General features: G+C 41.9%; 1 protein-coding gene across 6 annotated transcripts in view; it reads left to right on the forward strand.

Annotated features, from left to right (window-relative positions):
• Window positions 1-24255, forward strand: part of ralgps2 (Ral GEF with PH domain and SH3 binding motif 2) — a 133604-nt gene that overhangs the window by 47752 nt on the left and 61597 nt on the right. For all 6 annotated transcript variants that reach the window (XM_080430994.1, XM_080430998.1, XM_080430997.1 and 3 more), the window contains exons 6-8: window positions 8661-8744; window positions 20890-20979; window positions 21883-21975. In XM_080430994.1, coding sequence (XP_080287120.1) covers window positions 8661-8744; window positions 20890-20979; window positions 21883-21975 — 267 coding nt within the window. The remainder of the gene's footprint in view (window positions 1-8660; window positions 8745-20889; window positions 20980-21882; window positions 21976-24255) is intronic.

A 24255-nucleotide genomic window follows, 5' to 3' on the forward strand; every position in this document is an offset into this window, starting at 1 on the left:
GCAAGCCGCTTCTTATCACACGACAGGGGGGAGTTTCTCTGGTTAGACGTAGCGCGTGGAAGGAACACGTTATTCCAACCAGTTCCTTTGCCCTCCATCAGGCGCCCCGGCTGACCAGGGGGAGGCAGTATAGAGACCAGGATTACAGCATGTTTTTGTGAGGGTACCTACCCTAGGAGACACGGGGAAAACATGCAAACTCCACACAGAGTAGGCCCTTGATGGAGATAATCTTGACGCCGATCTGTTGAGCAGAGAGCCCGTTGTGATTTGTCATATCCTGTGTTCCTTTTCGGACTACAGGTAAGATGGATGATCGCTGTTAGCGGTTATTTCTTTGGTCTTCTTAACGCAGTAATCTGTGGCACAGAGCAACATATAATCTACCCCGGGCCCCGTCACGTAACCCCTCTCTCCTGCTGAATCTCTTACAAGGACTTTCGTTGGCTGCCGGTCTGGAAAATGTAAAGCTATTAAAAGAGGGAACAGCTTCATAGAGGGTTGGGAGAGGAGACGTAGAGGGACCTGTAGAGTTGCCCAAAAACATGGAACCCAAGCCATTTTCTTTCATCTGAATTTACAAGGCGTAAGGCTTTACTTTTAACCCATTAAGACCTGGAACGCATCTGTGTCATTTTTAGATTTGAGCTAAAAAGCATTATTTTACACTTTGGGCTATTCAAAAATAGCAGATATACAAGCTCGTAGCGCGGCACTCGGTGCCGTGCTACGAGCTTGTAGATCTGCTATCTGCTATGTGCTTGTAGATCTGCTATTGTAGATCCGAGCTTGTAGATCTGCTATTTTTGAAAAATCTTGAAAATGTGTGCAAATCTTTGAATATATATATTTTTAAAGAGAACATTTTTTTACTCTAATCTTTGCTTCTGGGGGTCCCTGGGACAAAAATATTTTGAGATGGGGGTCCTCGGCCAAATGCATGTACATTTTGGGGTCCTTGACATGAAAAAGTTTGAGCACCACTGATACGTTTTTTCAGAATACTGTTGGGATTTAGAAGACATTCGTAGAATCGGCTTCAGGCCTTAATGGGTTAAGGTAGTTCCTATAGCCAAAGGGTCTGTTTCTACTTAGAAAGAATGAATTAGATAGGAGCGGCCCATCGCCACAGACAGTGCGGACCGGACCAGCTGACAGCAGAGACGGAGGGAACGGAGCAGCTGACGACGGAGGAGATGGGACGGAAGGGAAGGGGAGATTTGGAAGAAGAGGAAGGATAGGGCCAGTGGAGCATGGTTGCGCTTGAACGAGAAGAACAATAATTTACATGATTCCCGTGCCAAGAATATCAATCTCTTCCTTTTGTCTTTTGCTGTGACTCTCCTGCCAGCTCTCCTCTCTCTTTTTCTCTCGGGGGACTATTTCTAACTTGGTAATGGCACACGATGCTGATGGTTCACAGCTGCTTGTTTTTGAAACAACTGGGGGGGGGGGGGGGAGGAGAGCAGAGGGGGAGGCAGAATTTGCCTTTTGTTTTCTAACCCACAGTCATGACAACAGCCAGGGAAGTAAATTTGTGGCTTAAGTTGGCAGACGTTGTTATGGGGCATCTCAGATTGCCTTTTACGTACCGTGGAGAAATATGCCAGTTCCTCTCTGATGTGTTGAGCACCCACCGTCCCGTGCAAACAAAGGCCCGCAGCCCCCACAGCAGACTAAACCTCTCTGTTGGAACATGGAGATCATCCATAGCTAGAACATGACGCATTTTCTCACACACACACACAGCCCTGGCTCACCTGCGCACTTAATGAAATCCAGCGTTGGTCACATACAGTTCAATGTGTCACCCCGGTTGTTCTATGTGCAATGACGGCGCACACAAAACTTTGCATGTGAAAGAAATTACACACGGTTTCTCAGTCGAAAACCGACCTGCGTCGGATAAAAATCGGTACGTGACTTAAGTGCATGTGTACACATCTCTTCTTTTAGACATTGTTTGTCTAGTTTATGTTGCCGTCTGTGCAATATGTTCTGTGGTGCTTTTTGTGTGTGTGTTACATGTAGCAGTACAGCTCCTGGAAATGTAATCTTATCCTCAGTATATAAAAGGAGTCAAGGGAGGCTGTCACTCTACGCTTGTAGAGACTGCCAGAGTCTGCCAGAGACTGTAGTGCTGTGTGACTGAAGGAAAGGATGTATTTCCTAACCCGCAGCGATTTGGAGACAAACGTATATGAAACCATAAAATAAAAATAGATAAATGGGAAGCTCCTCAAATTGAGCAAAACATACAGTATATTAATGCTATTCAAAGTTTGAGAATTTAACGGCACCTTAAAATAGGAACATTAAACAACTTACAAACACGTACACTGTAGAACAACTATAGATATCCGGTATCTAGAATCTACAGTGTTTCCTCTGGCAGCAATCGGAGGAATTCTTGTAGTTCTTCTTCCCATTTCCTGAAAAGTAGTAGTTTTAAACATGGGTTTCTGCCCCGACAGCAACAATATTATACATAGGCCTGTAGAATCCCATACAACACACACAGCCACTATGACGCAGTGTTGATTTTGACAGCAAATTTTGATTTAGTTTGAGTCATAGTCTTTTGAATCAAATTCCATTTAGTTTTAGTCATATTTTAGTCATCTGAAATGTTTTCATTTTTGTCTAGTTTTAGTCGACTAAATATCATAAGATTATAGTCGACTAAATCTACAGTTGATTTAGTCGACTAAAATGTATTTTGGCGGTGCCTTGATGGTGTCGTAATGGCTGATTTTAAGTTGGTTGCATGCTGAAAATAGCCGATTTTAAGTTGGTTGCATGCTGAAAATAGCCGATCTACAAGCTCCCAACGCTTGTAGATCTGCTATTTTCAGCATGCACACCCTAGCGCAACCAAACATAAAATGACTTGTCTTTTAGTTCTACTGGATCTCTTCTCCATTCGTCTCTCTCTAACATTTTAGTCTAGTTTTTATTTGTTGACGAAATTGTCAATATATTTCGTCTTAGTTTTAGTCATCATAGCTTAGTTTTTATTTAGTTTTCGTCAGTGAAAAAAGGTAGTCGACGAACATTTTGTCATAGTTTTAGTCGACGAAATCAACACTGCTATGAGGTGGAATTGGGGGTCAGTACTAGTAGTAGTAATAGATTGAAAACCAATGGGGTCTGATCTGCAGACACTAGCACTATGTGCCAAACAGTGTCCAGACAATTAGTTTAGTCTCCCAGCACCCAACAGGAAGCCAAGCACACTCAACTGGCATATTGTACCATGCCGACTTTCCATTACATTGATTGTCAACCTCAGTAAATCTCACTCTCTCTCTGTCTCTCCCTTCTGCTTCTTCCTGTTTTCCAACCCTGTTGCTCATCTTCATTATTCATCTTTGTTGTCCTGTGTTCCTCTTTGTTGTCCCTACTGTTTCCAGGGATCTCAGCGCTCCAACTTTCCACTGACAATGTGGCCAAATGGCTGTGGTATCTCAAATTAGATCACCCCAATTTGTTCTGTGGCCTGGATGCAGCTGGTTAGCTTACTAAGCATTTAACCGTGACAATTTAATACTCCTCAATATATGCATTGGTCAGGGATTCCCAAGCTGTGGTGCGTGCACCGGCCCCTGGGGCCTGGGGGGGCACAAGATGCCTCTAGCTATGGAGTTGCTATGGAAAACGTGTAAGAAGGTCCAATTCTGTCACTGGTAAACATATGGTAACATGATCCACATTGGACAAAATCCCATTTCACAATCACTGATCTTATAGCCTTAATACATGATTTTAAACCAAGGCTGGGTGAATGGATAATTAATAATGTGAAGCAATCGTTAAGAGGTCGGAACCAACCAACCCAGTCCTATCCTCCTATAATTCGACAAAGCTCTGTGAGGGTGGTGAGGCCAACATCTCTTCTGCCCGGTTCTCCTCAGTGCCTGGAGCAATTGCTCTGAATTTGCACACAGCCATTGACCATTACCATGTGCACGGAACAGCGAAGCCCGTTTTTCCACTTTCCCCAAATGTCAGCTGTTTATTAGCGTTTTTGTGTTCGCTGGCTCCCGGGTTGCCAGATCATGTGCGCATATCCCCCCACGGGTATGGTCTAGTACTATGTAATAGACCCTTTGTGGCCACTGTTGTCAAAAATGGGTGATTACCCATGAAAACTAAGTTGTAGCTGAAGTAAAGTCTCTACAGAGTTACAAAGTTGGTTTAGGTTTCCAGCAGCCCAGCTGAGCTTGTAAGGGACTCGTGGAGCTCGAACACGGCTCAACCCCGGGCCGGGTGTGTGGAGGCGACAGGCTGTGGTTGGGTGGAGCAGGCCGAAAGCTCTCTCTACTCTAGCAGTTACACTCGTCTCCTCCTCCCTGGAGACGCCTCATCAAAGCTCTTCTCTGTAAACACCCCGTCACTGTCACTTATTGTGTTTTCTGTGTTTCAAGTGTGGTCTGTAATTTTTTTTCAATGCCTCCGGCATTGAAATAAGGCAACAAGACTAACAAGTCAGAGAACATAAAGGAAATAAAGCATCAGTGGCCTTTTGGAGATGTCACGGATGAGCTCCCTTGTGCTTTGACACAAAGGAGGTAATTGCTGTAGGTTATTTTAAGAGGACTGTGGTGGGGAACCAGAACCCTGAAGTGACACCACAAGTGTTTCCTTTTTGTCAGGATTTGCTGCAGCAGCGATGGAGGAATGGTGGCTACATGAATGGGTGCCATTGTTTGACGTTATGACGAGGTGACTTTTCTCTCTAACCCATTAAGACCTGGAACGCATCTGTGTCACTTTTTGATTTGAGCTGCGCTATGAACTTGTAGATCTGCTATTTTTGAAAAAATTTGAAAATGTGTGCAAATCTTTGAATATATATATATTTTTAAAGTGAACATTTTTAACTCGAATCTTCTGGGGGTCCCTGGAACAAAATATTTTGAGATGGGGGTCCGCGGCCAAATACATATAATTTTGGGGGTCCTTGACATGAAAAAGATTGAGCACCACTGATATGGAAACTATATAAATAGTTTTTCAGAAAACTGTTGGGATTTTGGAGACATGTAGAATCGGCTTCAGGTCTTGATGGGCTAAAGACAGACTGATTTTTGTCCCCGTGTTGCCAAACCCTAGTGTTGGGTCGGATAGAGCTGTTGTGGTCAGCGCAAAGCCATGTTGATGGAGACACGGAGACAGTGGACAGTCTGTGTGCCTCTCTCTCTCTCTCTTCAGGCCTAGGATCTCCCTGGGTGGCCCAGGTAGTGACATAAGGCGGAGAGACAGACACGCAATATACAGTCTGACGCTGACAGACAAACAATCACCAGAGTGGAAATGCTCATCGCGGAGGCAAGGGGATGAAAGGATGGACAAGAGAGTGATTGGCAGGACCTACAGCCAGAGCGAATTGCTTATTTAAAGAGGAGGGATGCAAAATAAACCAGTGGGGGTTTATTTAATATCATTGACGCAGGCGAGAGCTTCCTACCTGGTAGGGCTGCAGATGTTGGCTCACAGGGCACCCGGTTAGTGCCGTCCACCATGGGTACAGACCTAGTGGCTTTATGGGTTCAAATGTGCGTTAGTAGACTAGGAGTGTTAGCCTAGGTAACACTCATTATGCACCAGTGTTGATTTTGACAGCAAATTTTGATTTAATTTTAGTCATATTTTAGTCATCTGAAATGTTTTAGTTTTAGTCGACTAAATCTAGTTGATTTAGTCGACTAAAATGTATTGTGGCAGTGCCTCATAATGGCTTATTTTACACTTGGTTACATGCTGAAAATAGCCGATCTACAAGCTCACAACGCGTTGCGCTGCGACGCGTTGTGAGCTTGTAGATCGGCTATTTTCAGAGCGCAACACCCGAGCGCAACACCCGAGCGCAACCAAGCATAAAATGACTTGTCTTTTAGTTCTACTGGATCTCTTCTCCACTAGTCCCTCTATAACATTTTTGTCTAGTTTTTATTTGCTGATGAAATTGTCAGTATATTTAGTCTTAGTTTTAGTCATCATAGCTTAGTTTTTATTTAGTTTTCGTCAGTGAAAAAAGGTAAGCGACGAACATTTTCCGTCATAGTTTTAGTCGACAAAATCAACACCGTTATGCACACACTTAATGTATCTCTCTTTCTGTCTCTCTGCCTGCTGTATTACAACAGTGCTGAACATCATAAACATTGCAGATATTGTGTCTAGTATATACTGTAGTGTGCCACAGTTTGTAGTCCCAAAACCCAGATGTGAGTTTGAAATGGTTCCCTAGCCAGAGGGTTTTTGATTTATGCAAATGAGGTCTGTGGTTTTGTTCTTTGACATATATCTCATCCATTAATATGCCAACTATGAATTTTGAAGCCATTTATGTGCTTTTTTCAAAACTCATTAATTTCCTGTGTGGTTCAAGAATCATCAAGGTTTTTTTAATGCTGTTGAATATAATAAGCCTTATTATGATATTGATATGATTGATTGATTATGATTTTGTTTGATTTGTTTTCTACTGAGCTTTTTTTTTCAACCAAAACCAAACGCAAAAATTCCATTGGAACTCTTTGGTGGGAACCAATTGCGGGAGTTCTGGGTTGGCCTACAAAAAGACGTCATCCCTGTAACACTCTTATTAGGTACAGACTGTCCTGGTCCTGGCATAGAATCTGGTTCATGATCCTGTCGGTTCACTCCCTCTTTCCTGTCTGTCTCTATTGTATTAATGTAACAGAGATTACTTTAAAAACTAATATTTTAAAAGAACAATCCCATAGATTTTGAAGATGTAATATGTCATTAAGAAAGCAGGGGGGTGGGTGGTGGTCTTCCAATTTTCCAAACCTCCAGCAAAGCCTCCACTGGGACCGTTGACACTTTAACACTGTCCTCCTCTTCTCCTCCTCCTGTCCTTCCCTCATCCTCGTTGTTGGCCAACTCAGACCCGGAGGTATCGACTGCTTCGCCCACGCTCCTAATGTCTCATCTTAACATCTGCGTTCGATACGTGGCTTCCTCACCCCTGCCGCTTCACCCGTTCCAAGCGTGCACTGCACACACACACACACACACACACACACACACACACACAGACACAGACACAGACACACGCACACGCACACGCACAAAGTACAGCCGGTGCGAGGTCTCGTTGCATGAGGTTGTCCTAACTTGGTCTGGGCTTGGGGAGTCGTGAACAGTTTGTGGAGGCTTCCAGACATTTTGGTCTCACAGGGGATATTCATATGTGTGAATGTGTGTGTAGGGGAAAGGGGGGATATTGCCTGATTCAGTTGTTCATGCTGTAGCCTGAGTCGGCTGAGCTGGCAGGACGGAGGAGAGAGGGCTTGCACAACATTTTCCTACTGTTACATCAGCACCCATGGCCTCCACACGGCATATTGTCGCGAAAGGGGGGTCCGGGTTCCCCCTTACAGCGTCTGTGTGGTCCGCCCTCACTGGGTTCACTGATGAAAGCGGCTGAGACCCAGCTGGGGTCTAGCCTTGGTACTTTGCTAGCCAGTACAGAGCACTATTGGGTATCGTTATGATGTTCTGTGAATCCTTCCAAATAAATTATCTCATGATTTATGACTCTATTGCAGATTTTATGATTCTTATTCCAGTAGCGTTTACATTTGGTTCTGAATGATTCTTTCTTCACAAAATTAAGATATGACGTTTTGTTTCCACCAGATATTCTTTGTTTGATTTGAGTTCCATAGATGCAATATGTCATTGTCAAAAAAGAAAAATGGACTGCATCCCTGTAACTAAACACTAAGTTTCACAATAGCAAATGCAGTGATGCTAATCTGACACCACTTAAGTATGTACTTTATACACTTACGGCCCATTTTATTACTTTATTGTACGATGGTGTCGCTCAGCGGAAATGGGCAATCTACAAGCTCTTGCATTGTGAGCTTGTAGATATTCCATTTAGAAAAATGTTCGTCTATGATGATCACCAAAGTTAAAGTGGTTAATGCAGTGCAATATTTGTATATACCTTTTATATTGTTTTTGTATTTTCTTACTTGACTACGTTTTGACAAGAATGGATTAAGTCTATGGAGCCCAATGTGATAAACACCAGCGGGATCCTGTAAGTAGTTTAGTCCATTGCACATGAATTGCTAAAGAATTGGCCTCAGCTTCTGAATAAATGAGTAGCCAGCTCCATGCTGAGGCACCTCAAGATCCTGAATGGAATTGATGTTATGGCTTTCATCCTGAATCACCCTGAAGATCTGACTGGATGTTTTTACCAGCCGCACACATCACATAATGCCATCAATATTGCTGTCTCCATCTCTCTTTTTCAGTCTCTCTCTATTTGTTTTTGCTCCCCCTTTTCCTTCTTTTCATCTTCCACTCTTCTCGCTACGTTGTAAAGGACAAAGCAACATTTAAGCGTCTCTCTGGCCTTTTTCTTTTTCTTTTTAATGCAATCTATTTCAATGAGATGTGTATGTACAGACGATGAATATGTTTGAGTGAACAGGATTTTAAAAAGAAAACTCTAAAGTAAACTCATTATGCCCCAGCTCGCTGCCTGCCTGGCCTCCTGTTTAACCTGTGTGAAATCCACGCATTCTGTTAGATTCATTTAGCACAATGCTGACGCGCTGCAAAAATGCTGCAAAGTACATTTCTGACCGCTCTTCCGTTTTGTCTTTCAGGAGCTGTCAAGCTGTGGCTGGAACAAGAAGGAGAAACACAGCTCTGCCCCGAATGCTGTGGCCTTCACTCGCAGGTTCAACCAGGTGAGGCACTCTAGTGTTCATTTCAAATCCCAATGTGTCACAAAAAAAAGCTCACTGGGGGTTTTACAGTGCGAGTGCACTCCTCAATTGCACTTAAAAGCTGACTGTTACAAATTTACGAACCTTGGCCATTAAGCGGTGGCGAGATCACATCCTCTCACCCCCACCCACACACACATACACACACACAGGAACACGTGTGGACTTCCTGACTCAGACCTGCATAGTCTCTCTGCTCCACCATTAATGGCGATCATAAAGGCAACACAAACGACATGGAGGAAGAGAAGGCAGAGAGAATGGGAAAGAAAGGATAGAAAGAAGGGCAGACAAAGAAGGAGTTATGAGAGGAGAAGGACTTTTTTTTTTTTTTTTTTCACAGCTCACTGTCCTTAGCTGGCCGTTGTGGTCTTACAATGGGTGTGTGGGGGTAAATGAAAGGTATTCACGTGTCTTTGAATTTTATGCAGCAGGTGTTGGAACTCATTCAGACGCGTGTGGTTGGGTGTGAGTGTGTGCGCTGTTCTCTCGCCGTGCCCCATGAAGTCATCAACAGGAAGTTGACTGTAATTACGTAAGCAGGGGGAACATACCCTTTAATCTTCCTCCAGATTCTCCACCGAGCCCCCTTTAACCCTTTAAGGCCGGGAAGGGAACGCATGTGTGTCATTTTAAGATTTCTTTGGCTATTAAAAAATATCACATAATTATACAAGCTCATAACGCGAACATTTTTGCAAATCTTTTATATACATTTGTAACTCAAATCTTTGCTTCTGGGGGTCCCTGGAACAAAATACTTTTAGATGGGAGGGGGTCCGCGGACAAATACATATTATTTTGGGGGTCCTTGACATGAAAAAAGTTTGAAAACCATTGATAATATAGCAACATAAGTAAAAAAAATGTTTTTAAACTTTCGCTTTAAAAAAGTAAAAATATATTCAAACTAAAGATTTGCACACATTTTCACAATTTTAAAAACAAATTGCAAATCTACAAGCTCATAGCGCTGCACTCGGTGCCGCGCTATGAGCTTGTAGATCTGCTATTTTTGAATAGCCCGAGGAAATAAAAAGAATGACACAGATGTGTTCCCGGTCTTAAAGGGTTAAGACCACTTTATACTGCCCTCCAGTATAAATATGAGATGATCTAATAAGAATGTGTTGCTGTGGAAACTTCCTCCATGTATAAGCAGATCCCAAACGGTGATTCAAGATGTTAGCTAACACACATTCAGCTAGCAGAGCCAAGGAAAATGAACATTTTTTTTTCTTTTTTTTTTTTTTGAATAATGGTGCTTGGAGCGGGGAGGAAAGAGAGTCCCAGACAGCTCCTTAGTATGATCCCAAGCCATATTCCTCTTCCTTCTTCTCGCATTCTGTTGTTGGCACCGCCGTCTGGAAGCCCGGCGGAGCCGCGGAGGGAAGTTCATTAGACGGGCGTCAGGGATTAAGAGACGATGAGAGAATAAGTTAGAACTCGCATCACGTCACTTTTATTTGCCAAGTGCAAAAAAACTAAATGAATGAAAGAATGACGAGAATGTTTCTCTCATGGGGGATACCGGTGTAGAAGTACACTTTATATGTATCAACAACCAGCACGTGGCACACACACAAACACACACACACACACACACACACACACACACACACACTGCACATGCCCTGCATGGTCGCAGTACAAGATACAGTATGCCTATACCCAGTGGTGTAAAGTAACATTTACTCAAGTAATGAACTTAAGTACAATTTTGAGGTACTTTTACTTTACTGGAGTATTTCCAATTGTCTATACTTTTATTTCTACTCCACTACATCTCAGAGGCAAATATTGTACTTTTACTCCACTACAATTATTTAAAAAACTGTAGTTACTAGTTACTTTGCAGATATAAATTATGACATTATAAAACATACATTAACCACTTTAGCCTTATTTTATACCTAGGCTATTTGAAAATAGCCGATCTACAAGTTCACAAAGGCGTCGCATCGAGAAAAAATGTCTTCAATATTTCAACCAACACAAACGACGGATGCTACTGCAAGTAGGCTACCAAGACTTTCTTCACAGACAGTCTTGTGTCTAGTAGGGCTGTCAACTTTCCTCAGAAATTATATTCGAATATTGGTCTTAAAAATTGGCAGATATTCGAATATATTCGAATATTATTATTATAATATATATATTTTTTTTTTTACAAAAACAATACAAAAAACTATGTATCGAGTGCTCAGATCCAATAAAAAATATCTTTTGTTTGTTTTTATAACTTGATACATTGTTTTTTGTATTGTCCCTGTCAAATAAACATAAATAAACATGAATTCGAATATTAATTTTCATATTCGAATATACATATTTTCCCCATATTTGAAGAATATTCGAAATTCGAATATTAATTCACCAGCCCTAGTGTCTAGACACTAGACAGAGCAAAGATGTCGCACAAGTTTCCTCATCGTGAGAGCTGCTCACATCCTACCACTGAAAGAGCGACAGCTCATCCGTTTTCCAATGTTGACATTGCTCTCAGAATGTATCTCTCCCCTGTATCAGTAGTGGGGAAAGATCATTTTGCAAACTGGAAATGATCATAAATAGACTGGATACTTAATCTTCATGTAATGTATGGTTGGACATTGGGCAGCGCTGACTGCTCTCACTGCAGTGGTTCTCTGAGAGAATATGACGGCTGATGTGTGGTGCATAGGGCTTGCCACGATGATTAGCACTTTCCCTGTGACGACCGCTCTAATAATAATAGGCTAATTGCAAAGTAATTTAGATTTTTTTTAAAAGGCAAGTTTATCAGTACCGATTTAATGAGTGTGTGTGTATGCGCGCGTGCGTGCATTATTGTGTTTGCCAGAGGTGTCGCGTTTTGGTTTGTCTGACACGCTACTCTTTCTTTGCACTCTGTGGTTAGTTAGCCTCTATTTTGTCCACTTTGGTTATTTGATGCTTTCATGCAGATATGAAGCTTTGTATGCAGTGCTTTCTGTTGCATATGGAAATATATGGAACCAAATGGACATATGGTGCTAAATTTGCCTATGATAAACGTCAGAAAAGATCAGCATTCATTTCATGTTCTCCTCCTACTATTGGTGTGAATATAAAAAAAATATGGTTTATATATAGTGTATATATGTATATGTATATGTATATGTATATGTATATGTATATGTATATATATATGTCGCAGGGAGATTGGCATTCGTTGGGAAATTGGAAAGGTATGCTCGTTTTGAGGCGGGCGCGAGTGCCCGAGCCGATCGGCCGATGGTCTGCTAGTCGACTCAGCTCCGTCAGAGTTGTAAACCAATAGGGGGAGAATAGATCTTTTCATGTTTTTAAACAGTGCATTTATATAGCGATTTTATCCAAAGCGCTTTACATAGATTGTGCATTAGATTCACACATTCACACACATATTCACACACCGATGGCGGAGGAAATCATGCAGGGCACCAACCTGCTTATCTGGAGCACTTAGGGGTTCAGCGTCTTGCTCAAGGACACTTCGACACTAACTCTGGGGGAGCCCGGGATCCAACTGGGAATCGTGAGGTCTCTCTCTCTCTTTCTCTCTGTCTCTACAGAACAGTGGACAATCTTGAGGTGTTTGACTTAACTGGAAATAGATGTAATGTATTCATATTTTATGGTAAAATGATTGTTGAGCGATTTGTTAGAATAACGTTTTGGTTAAAAAAAAAAAATAATCTCTCTCTCTGAGAGACAGACAGACAGACATGTTTCCCCCTCAAGCTATCAGAGATGTGAACAACGAGCCAACTGTCTTTTTAACCTGTAACCATCTGCTGTTTACCTCGAGGAGAGCTGTCTACAGTATAGGGTCTGTGCGTGTGTGCATGCGTGGTTAATGTTTTCAAATAATAATTAAAATCTACAAAGTAACTAGTTACTAAAGTGTTCAAATAATTGTAGTGGAGTAAAAGTACGATATTTGCTCCATGTATGGTCCAGTAATGTATGGAATGCATGTGCAAAAAAACATATTTAGAATATTGATTTGATGCACTCGATCATATTAACTTTATGAAGTATTAAGTTCGTTTTTTTTTTTCACATGCATTCCATAAATTCCATGGGGCTGGACCACACATGGACGAATGACATCATCAACTTGCGACAGGCATTGCCCCTTTTGAGTAAAGAGTAACTATCTCTAAACTAAATACAATATTTAAGGTGGTTTTTAATTTTACATTTTAGTTATAGAGAACAATTAATGTATTAACAAAATAATGTATTAAGGCATATTTGGCTTACTAGCCAGGGATCCTTTTAAGCACAGTACTTGAGTAAATGTACTTAGTTACTTTACACCACTGGACGTCAGGAATAATGTGTTTAACGGCGTTCTGTTGACATCCTATAGACGGCAGTCAGTTGGCGTAACGTCATTGGTTATCCTACATTATGACATCATCAAGCAACGACCTCACAATGTCGTCGTCACAACCATGTCCTTTAAAACAAAATGTCGACTAAACCCAAACATCATTCGGCAACTTTTTAATAACCGATACGGCTGCCTTAAGTAACTTCTGAAGACTAGTTGTCAACGCAGCTGAACCGGACTGTCTGCTGTGTAGAACAGAGGATTCCCATTCCCAGAAGCATCCTGGACTGTTGACTGTGCTTGTGATCCATTCGCTATCAACAGCCATCGGCTTCTTTGATTGGCCAAACCCAACTCATCGGCTTTGTGGATTTGTTAGGTTTTGTGAGTCCTTTGTGCCACTGAACCAATAATAAGCAGTAGATAAGCAGTAGAGCACACATTAGGACTCTACTTGTCATTTACAGAGCAAGACTTAAAATCCAGCGTTAGAAATGTTCCGCTGGACGCTGCATCAGAGTGGAGGACCACCAATGAAGGAACATGCAGGTGTTGCAGTTGGAGACAAGGTGTACTTCTTTGTAGAGTGCCAACGTGACAACAATGACAACATGGAAGGGATTGATGTGCACGTTTTCAACACAATGTCTTTACGCTGGAGGACGTTGCCCCGGGTGACACCTGGAAGAGGAGAACATCACTTCGAGGTTCCCTCCTTGTGCTGTGGCAGCTCGGCGGTGCTGGTTGAAGATGTCTTCTACCTCTGGGGAGGTTGTCAGGAATTCTCTGACTGCAACGTGCTTCATGCATTTGATGTCGACACCCACAGATTGTTCAAACCCAGGGTTTCTGGGACTATTCCAGGGCAGAGGAGCGACCACTCAGCCTGTGTCTTGGGGAAGCTCATGTATATTCATGGAGGATCGACCCTGACTGGATTCTGTAATGACATCTACAAGTTGGACACCATCCCGATGGTCTGGTCTTTAATTAACACCAGAGGTACTCCACCTCCTAATTCATCAGGTCACTCTGCCACCATCATCGGGACAAAGATGTTTGTATTCGGGGGCTGGGGGTACCAGGATCAGTGCAACAACACCAGAGTGTTTGACACAGAGACCGACTGCTGGCTGAACACACCTTCTACACATCCTCTTCCAGAAGGACGCTCCAGTCATTCAGCCTTTACCTACAATGGAGAGCTGTACATATGTGGTGGTCACAACCAGGACCGGACCCTCAGTGATCTGTGGAAATTAAATCCAGAGACCTTCTCCTGGAAGAAGGTCGAGCCCAAGGGGAAAGGACCGTCTGAGATGGAGGGGATGTGCTGTTGCATGGGAGATCGTATCGTTATCTTTGGAGAACAACGGGTCGTTATCTTTGGAGATCAACGGGGAAAAAATCTGTGTATCTTAGACCTGAGTCCTAGCCTGAAGACGCTATGCAAGCTTGCAGTTATTCAGCATGGTCTGGAGCAGGCGGGACTCACACATGATGTCAGGTGGGAACTGGCAGCGACGACTACCAACAGAAACAGACACTAAGTAAATAATAAAACAATGACATTCCTGTCCTGTTTTAACTCCGTGAATGAGTTAACTCATTCAGTGCCATTGACGTTTACATGTCCATTTTTTCCAAGGCCCGAGTGCCAGAAGAGGTGTCCACGTCCAATTAGTGTTTTCAATGTTTACCACTAGATGGCGCTGTTCTGCAACCTATGAGCCACCATTTCAGGCTCAGACACAGAGAGATCTAGGAGATCAAATGATCACAAGATCTTCTGCTCCATCCGCTTCCTGGTTAGCGTCTGTGGGGAAACGGCTGTATCTTGAGTTCCGTTTCTTTTCCCCTGCATTGTTGATGAGACATGCCATTTTCAACGGCCTATAACATGCAAACGAGGGGTCGAGGTGACATTTTATGTCTTTCGTGGAAGCACAGTTTAAGCCTCCGTGTTTAGGAACTTTTGGGGGATTGATCATACTGGATATAAATATTCTGTGACTACTTGAAAAGGTAAGAAAAATGAGAAATCGCTGGCACTATTGGCAATTCATTTATTTATGTAACGTAGAAATACTAAATTAAAGAAAAATTACTTGAGTAAAAGTACAAAGGTTTTGGCATCAAACTATACTTAAAGTACCAAAAGTAAAAGTACTCATTATGCAGAATGTCCCGTGTGAAATTTTCAAATGTATACAAATATTTTGAAAATAGCAGATCTACAAGCTCACAATGCTTATAGGAATAGTTTGTTTGTTATATCCATCTTTTATTCCAACTCGTAGCGACTGGCGGGACTAAACTAGTAGTTATACTCTATTCATTTAAATGGGGATTGGGGAAACTAACAGAGGGAACCAAAACCAAGCAGCGCCGGAAAAAACTGAACCAGCAACTGGAACCACCCTATTTTTTTTAAATTATTTTTTCAGTAGGCGTTGTCTAGATCGGATCACACGGGCCAGTTTGGAACGAATACCAGGATTTACTCCGAGGTGGAAAGACTAGTGACGCGAGGTTAGGACTAGGAGGAGAGACCAGTGGTGGAAAAAGTATTCAAATTCTTTACTTAAGTAAAAGTACCAATACTGCAATATAAAAAATATATATATAATTGAGTAAAAGTACAAAAGTATTGGCATCAAAATGTACTCCAAGTACCAAAAGTAAAAGTACTAAAATATTTGAAAATAGCCGATCTACAAGCTCGCAACGCGTCACGATGTGTTGTGAGCTTGTAGATCTGCTATTTTCATATAGCGTAGGTATGAAACGGGGCTAAAGTGGTTAATGTAACCCACAAAGTAACTAGTAACTAAAGTTTTCACATAATTGTACTGTAGTAAAAGTACAATATTTGCCTCTGAGATGTAGTGGAGTAGCAGTAAAAGTATTGAAAATTGGAAAAATTCAAGTAAAGTACAAATACCTTACCTTAAGTACAGTACTTGAGTAATTGTACTTGTAGTAACAAGCCAGCCAGTGGTTTACACCACTGGCTGGCGGTTCAGCTACAGTGACGAGGAGGAGGAACCGCCAGGCAAGAAGAACGGATCCTACAGCAGGGGTTCTGAAACCTTTTTTAAGCTGAGGACCCCCAAAATGATATCTCTTTGGCCACGGACCCCCCTATCTCTCTGTGCCAGGGATTCTTTTTTACACAAATAGCAGATCTACAAGCTCATAGCGTTGAACCGGGAGCCAGGCTATGAGCTTGTATATCTGCAATTTTTCAATAGCCAAAGTATAAAATATGGTTAAAGTCGTTAAAATGATTAACTAATTTAGCAAAATAAGAACCAAAATCCTTAAAAAACAACAACACCAAAAACAACAACAACCCATTTTTGTCATATCAATATAAATGAATTCTGTCCAACAACAAAATGTAGTGATATTTAATTTTTGCCCATATATCATCATCATCATCCCTCGATTAAATCAGTCCTGGATGGTCATACTGTTAAAAGGCATTAACGTCCAACAATACTTAATATCATTTAAATAATAACAACATACACAGTAACATAACATCATAATAATCATTCCCTGAGGGTATAAATTAATGTGACACACACTGTAATACTGTAAACACTTCATAACAGGAGGCAGAAGAAATCCTCTTCCGTCTGACTTATGTTGGAAGACAATAACATAAACGTTGACTCTGCTTTGTACGAGAATCGAAATTACAAATGATCCGAATTCTCATGCATTTTAAACCTCACATCTTTCCTCTTCGATCTACATCAGGGGGTCCTCAATGTTTTTCAGGCCAAGGACCCCTTAGCAGAGAGAGAGAGAGATCTGCTATTTTCAAACATTTTAGTACTTTTACTTTTGGTACTTTAACTACATTTTGATACCAATACTTTTGCACTTTTACTCAAGTATTTTTTTTATTCCGGACTTTTACTTGTAACAGAGTATTTCTACATTGCAGTATTGATACTTTTAAGTTGTACAATGCAGATTCACAAATAACGATTTTTAGCAACCTCTGCTGGTCACTACCGTCACTGCATACAATTTCCGTAGTCCTCGATTACCCAGAATTCCATTTGTTTTCACCGGAAGCCGGAAGCGTTTCAAAAAGCGTTCTTTTAATTGTTTTATACTATCTGCGGATCGTTTCTCTTAGCCAGTGGAGCATTAGTTACCATGAGCTGTGCTTTCTTTTTCTGTTCTTTTTCGATCTTCCAATCCTACATTCTCTTAAAATCAGCGTGAGGTTCCTTTTTGTTATTAGCGCGGTAGTTCCTGGCCAAACAGGAAACCGTTGCGGTAGTTCCTGGCCAAACAGGAAACCAGTGCATTTCCGCCTCCGTTTTCCGGCCAGATGACGTCATTTTCCCGGGAAAGTCCCCCCCGACACCGTTCAATAGAAAATATATAAATAAAAGGCTTCCAGGGGTGAAATTCATGGAGTGGGTGTTGTGAAACTTTTGCCACTCACAAAAGATATACAATTTAACTTTAGTTTTTGTTTTAACGTTACCTAGTATTACTTTAAGTAAAACAGTACTTTTCCCACCACTGCTGTGTATACATATCACAGTGCAATCTATTGAACCTTGAGCATCAACAACAATCCTATAAATATAAATGCATGGAAAGAATTAAGAATGCCAGCAATGGGTTCCTCTGGCTCATTCGTCCCGGTCTCGCGTGGTACAGTCACTGCTGTGATTTCCTGGTCCTGGGGCATATAGCTCTGTGGATTCTTCTAACATTCTATAGACTTGAGGTGGGTCAGAAGAAGTAGGACACATTCCCTACCCATAATCCACGTTGTGTCAAGCCAGCTGGACTCCTCTCCCTTCCTTCCTTCTCTCCATCCCTCCCTCCCTTCCTCCCTCGTTCGCTCTGACCAGAGGATCTTCATTTCAGCCACTGCAACTCAACAGCATAGATATGTGTTGCCATTAGTCAGCTTCTTGTAAACTCCTCATTGATTTGCTGCTGTTATGAGGCCCCCCTCTCTCTCTCTTTTCTCTCTCACTCTTTCTCGCTCTCACTCTCTCTCTCACTCTGATCCACAGTGGCCGGGGGCGTAGTACAACCCTGCATTGGGAGGCTTTTATACGCTCATAAACGCAATGCTAAAGATACATAACTGCATTTCTTGTTTGTGGAGGTGCATCCATAAAGACAGACCTTGCTGACTGTCTACGCCATTGGTTCTCAAAGTGGGGTCCGGGGACCCCCAGGGGTCCTTGAGGGAGTTGCAGGGGGTCCCCAGCTAAATGATAGATTAGGCACCAAATGGTCCCTTATGGGTCTGTAACACAGATTTTACAATATAAATTGGGGTCCAAGTGATAGAAATGCCATTAAATGGGGGTCCGTAGCCCTAATGCATGTCAAACTGGGGGTCCTTGAAATTAAAATGGTTGAGAATCACTGCTAGAGCCGTAACATCTTCTCTTATGGGGGTCCCTGGCATATCTTTTCAAATGGGGGTCCGCGGGCTAATAAGTGTCAATTTTGGGGGTCCTTGACATGAAAAAGTTTGAGAACCACTGGTCTACGCCCTCTCCATCTCTCTCTCTCCTCTCACCTAGTCCAGCATGTCCACACTTGTACCCATATCCATGCACATAACACCAAACCATATGGTCACATTTGCTTTGACATTATCTCGGCGCGGTCATGACCCTGTTCAAAGACTTTATTGGTGAAGCGGAGGCCAGAATTGTAAAATAGTCAAAACGTGCACGTGCACGTACGTATTCCCCGAGACAGACAGGGACACCTGCTCTGTAACGATCCCCACCGGAATACTGATTTTGTTTTTTTTTCCCGAGGTGGAAGGCAGATGTGAGAGCGGACTTTTATGCGCACAGAGTGGGGAGTTTCTTCTCCACGTGTGACCTCACATTCTTACATTGATGGGGGGGCTTTGGGAGTTTAGAGAGGTTGGTGGGAGTCACGTTTTAAACCACCAACTTGTCTTCATCCCATCTCCCCGTCTTCATCTACTGTATGTCACTCGGTCTGAGCGCTTGCACTTGCACCCCCCCCCCTTCATTCAGTCCTTGGTTCCTCACCCCTTAGTTCAGTGAAATACTAATTATGCAGACTAGCATAACCCATTAAGACCTGGAACGCATCTGTGTCACTTCTTGATTTGAGCTAAAAAGCATTATTTTACACTTTGGCTATACATTTCTGTATAGCAGATCTACAAAAAATCGTGAACATATGTGCAAATCTTTGAATATATATATATATATATATTTTAAAGCGAACTTTTTTAACTCAAATCTTTGCTTCTGGAGGTCCCTGGAACAAAATATTTTGAGATGGGGGTACACGGTCAAATACATATCATTTTGAGGGTGCTTGACATGAAAAAGTTTGAGAACCACTGATATAGAAACATACGTTTTTTTTCAGAATACTGATTTAGAAGACATTTTGTAGAATCGGCTGTAGGTCTTAATGTGATAAAATCACCGAAGCTGTCGAAACCCACAAACTAGTATACAGCTGAACCCTACACGCACGCACGCATGCACACACACAGCACACACCCACACGCACGCACACGCCACATTCAGACGGCACTAGATGAAAAACACAGGATGACGAACGTACCCAGCAGCAAAGCACGATTTCCCGGTTCTGAAGTGTCTGAATGCTGTCGACACTGTTGCCTGCTGTCCAGAACACATCTATCAAACACAAAGCTCTGTCCGCCAGCAGGAGAACAGGAAGGAGCGACTGGTGAGAGACAGAGGGAGCGATGTTAGTCTGTCTGACTCGTTCTTATCAGGAAAGCAATGTGCAGACAGCTGCGCTGTTTGAAAAAGCTCAAAGAGGCCCTCTCCTCCCATTACCTTCAACTCTGCCTTTGCTGTTCTGCTTTCCTGACACACACACCCCCCCACTCTCTCTCTCCTCCCATGGGCTCTGATTGATTCCCTGACTCATTTGTTTGTGTGTGTAATCAGACGTTTGGCTGGAATGTCATCATCTCATTATCTCCTCTGGTTCACAACGCTCTGAGACAAAGTGAATAGAACATGCAGATCCAAAATGTAGGTCAGGTGCAGGAAAGACAGAGTAGCACAGGGAAAATGAAGTCAATCCACACACATGGTAAAGTCAACTACTATGGGAGCTACTTTACAGTGCACAGACTTTCTCTCCCTTCGATTTACAGTACCCATGTTGTTTGTTTTGCGTTTAGTTGTCTAGTACTGTACGTTGGAAATTGTATGGATTTATTTAGTTATTTTTATATTTCTGGATGAAATGTCTCATTACATTCTCTAACATCAGTTTACACACGGTTGCACTCAAAGGACCACAATGAAAATAAGCTGTCAGGCTTTTTTGTGCTTTATCATTTTATTTAAAGCATAATGCTTATGTATAATTTTACCGATAAAAACGTCATCAATCAATCAATTATACTTGGTTGTGTGTGTGGGTGGGTGTTGCGCACTGAAGTTTGTAGATCTGCTATTTTTGGTGCACTACCAAGTACAACTCGGGCATTACAATGCTCTGAGCCCACAGATATCCGACTATCTGCAAGTCTTGGCTCGGAGCCTCACGAGCCTGTGGACTTTTTAACACGGCAGAACTCTCTGTCTTTGTTCGTTCTCACTTTACATTCTCTTTGAGGACCTTGAGAACATGCAGGACTAATTTTTCCCCCAATACGGTCCATGTGCGGCCCTCTCTTTGGCGTTGGCAGGTGTTGTAACAGGCTGTTTGTTTGTTTTGTGTGTGTTATAGACAACTTTCTGGGTGGTACGAGAGATCCTCCATGCTCAGACATTGAAGATACGAGCGGAGGTGCTGAGCCACTACATCCGCACTGCCAAGGTATTATTTATAATTCTCATTTTACAATAATAATTGTATAACATGGTATAATCAAAGTTAATTGTTTCTGCACACCAATAGCCAGAAACATATTTTACACTTTGCAGTTGAAAATTGTTGAAAAACATTTTCACCTAGAATGATATTTTCCAAAATAAGGATGCCACATTTAAAGTGGCTGGGTGGAAACAGCTGTTAGTACTAGTAAAATAGATGGAAAGAATACAATTATTGGAGTGTTGCACCCTTCCAGAACGAGATTAGATTGTATGTTTAACAAAGCTCAAAAAGTGACACACATACCAAATGTGTCATTTTCTATAGTCCATAGACTTCTAATTTTGAATCGGATCAGCGGCACTCTTGAGATCCAGTGATTTGATGCTATGACATGTGTATGTGACGTATAGGCCTGTCACAATTATTACATAATCGTCTAATTGCAATTATTTTATATAATCGCAATTATTTTTGCATAATCGTCATAATCGTCATAATCAATTCCATGTTAAAACATTTAATATTTTTACAAAATGTCAAAAATAGTGGAAATAGCATATAAGCTCAAAACTGCGACGCGTTTTGAGCTTATAGATCTGCTATTTCCACTATTAATGTTTATTTTTAAGTATAAAGTAATTAAATATGTGTTATTTGTCATATCTGCCCTGTGCAACTTTTGTTTCCGAAAGCTAAAAGCCAAACAGAAATGTCATTTTTATTCATAATGTTCCATAAATTTTCAACGACAGAAACAGTTAAATCGTTAATCGCAATTATTTGAGTGATAATTAATCGTCAACTTAAATTTGTAATCGTGACAGTCCTAGTGACGTACCAAAATATCATCTTGAGTTGGTTTCCAAGTACACTTTGACCCCAATCACTTTTGACTCCTTACAGAAACTATGTGACATGAACAACCTGCATGCGGTCATGGCCGTGGTGTCAGGGTTACAAAGCGTTCCCATCTACAGGCTCACCAAGACATGGGCGGTAAGTTTTAACAACACCTTAAACTTCAGGGAATTCTTAACCAGTAATCCTTACTAACCTGTACATTCGTCCCTCACATTGTGAAATATACTCAACCCAGTGAACACTCAACTCTGTGAATATTAACCAGTGCTGAGCCTATAGGACTAAAGCAATAGACAAAAGTGGTAATACCGATGAATATATTGAATCATAGTCGGCACAAGGGTTGAATGAAAATAAACAAACAAACCAAAAAGTACTTTTAGCTTATGGCCTTCTTCACGTTTACATGAAAATGTTTTTCAGTATCCCTAAATATCCCTAAAGGAGCTTTACAAGTCTAACTCTGTCTTTGCCCTCATTTAGCATTACAGAATCTATCAATATGTATATGTTTGATCCTCCATAATTTCCATTATCTAGCAAGATTAAAAAAAACACAGAATGGTTATACTTAAGAACAAACTGACCATCAACAAATCAATATGCACACACTCTCTCCCTTCTGTAGAGTTTGAATGGTCTAAAGTATTTAAAGTAAGTCTCCCAGTAGGACAGGCTTTAATGTGATTCAAAAAGAAACGGGACTGCAGTCAACAGTGTGGTCAGGTTACAGCGATTAATTCAGTTCAAGTTAAATTCACTCCAAGAAGCCCTCCAGCTTTCATCAATATCTTGACACTGACACTGATGACGTCTGGAAGGCCCAACATTTTCAGCCCTGGGACTGAATTGGTCTTGAACGGAATGTTAATGCGTACTAAATAATGTTGCTTTTGACTGCCATGCTACTCGAGTTATACCTTCCAGAAAAACTATATCAATTGATTGGTTTGAACACTTGTGGCCTTACAACCCCCAGCCCCACCTCCCCTTTTCCATACTCCTGTCTCATTTCACAGTACATTTTTACGTTTCTTTTAATGCTTTATGCTTAAAACTTTCATGGTATTTACCGTGTTTTAATCTCATCCATTTTGCATAATTGATACACCCCCTTGCATGACGTTACAATGCAACGTGCTGTGAGCTTCTAGTTTGGCTGTTTTCATTATGCGACATCATCGTACGACCAATTATAAAACAGGCTTTATGCACTCTTCATTTATATATTTTTTTGTGTAAAGCCCTTTGCATTTGAAAATTGCAATAGAAATAAAGTATATATTATTATTGTTATTAAAGCGTAAATACTAAAAAGCGATCTTTAAAACGCCCTTGTAGCACACTGTCCATCATGCAATGAAAGTCTCGCCCAGCATCTGCGAGCTACCATTTAGCAGGTGCTGATGTTTGGACACTTTGGCCTCACGGGTCAGGTAATGACAGGGAGTCGCCATATTTAAGCTGTTATTCCAGCGCAGCCCTCGAGAAGACAAATTGTCTTATAAATGTCCATTCTCCAGACGTGAGGGGGGCCCAGCCGGTCCGTGTTTCAGCGTTTCTGACTGAAGACGCCGAGCTTACATAATGACATAATGATGCCCTGATGTAATGGTGGAAATTTATTGCGTTCAGGTCTGTGAAAACCCCAGTAGCTCCCCTTAGCCAGTCAAACCCACAATGAATTCCTACTGCTGGCTCGGACACGGTGCACCTGCTCCGCAGCAGACAGACAAAAAAACTCTCACGTGCACACACACACACACACACACACACACACACACACACACACACACACACACACACACACACACACACACACACTCCCACACACGCCCACGCACTAACATGGAAACACTTGCTCTCTGTAGATATCATCAGTAATTTTGCCATTCTCTACAGCCCATAGACTTCTAATTTGAGCGTATCGGCGGCACTCCTGAGATCCAGTGATCTGATGCTATGGCAACTGTTGCATTGCTTTCTTCAACAGAACCTTAAGGGAACCTCCCACAATGTTATTTAGCCCCCTCCATGGAAAAGGCCTCACATCTGCACCTCACAAATGGACACACACATGTGCACGTGCACGCGCGCGCGCACACACACACACACACACACACACACACACACACACACACACACACACACACACACCCCCACACACACACACACACACACACACACACACACACACACACACACACACACAAACACAAACACAAACCTAAAAGCACACAAACAAACATGCACTCACACGCCACCTCTCTCTCCACAGAGAAAACGGCATACTTGTGTGCTGACATCACTGGATGTGCCCTAGAACAGAGCAAAAATCCTGAGTGTTAATATAACCGTACGCTTTTAGTTAAATTAGCATTCAGGACTTAGCAGAGCGGTGTCAGCCAGCAGTGA

Source organism: Gymnoscopelus braueri, assembly GCF_963280865.1.
Source record: "Gymnoscopelus braueri genome assembly, chromosome: 6".
Classification (NCBI taxonomy): domain Eukaryota; kingdom Metazoa; phylum Chordata; class Actinopteri; order Myctophiformes; family Myctophidae; genus Gymnoscopelus; species Gymnoscopelus braueri.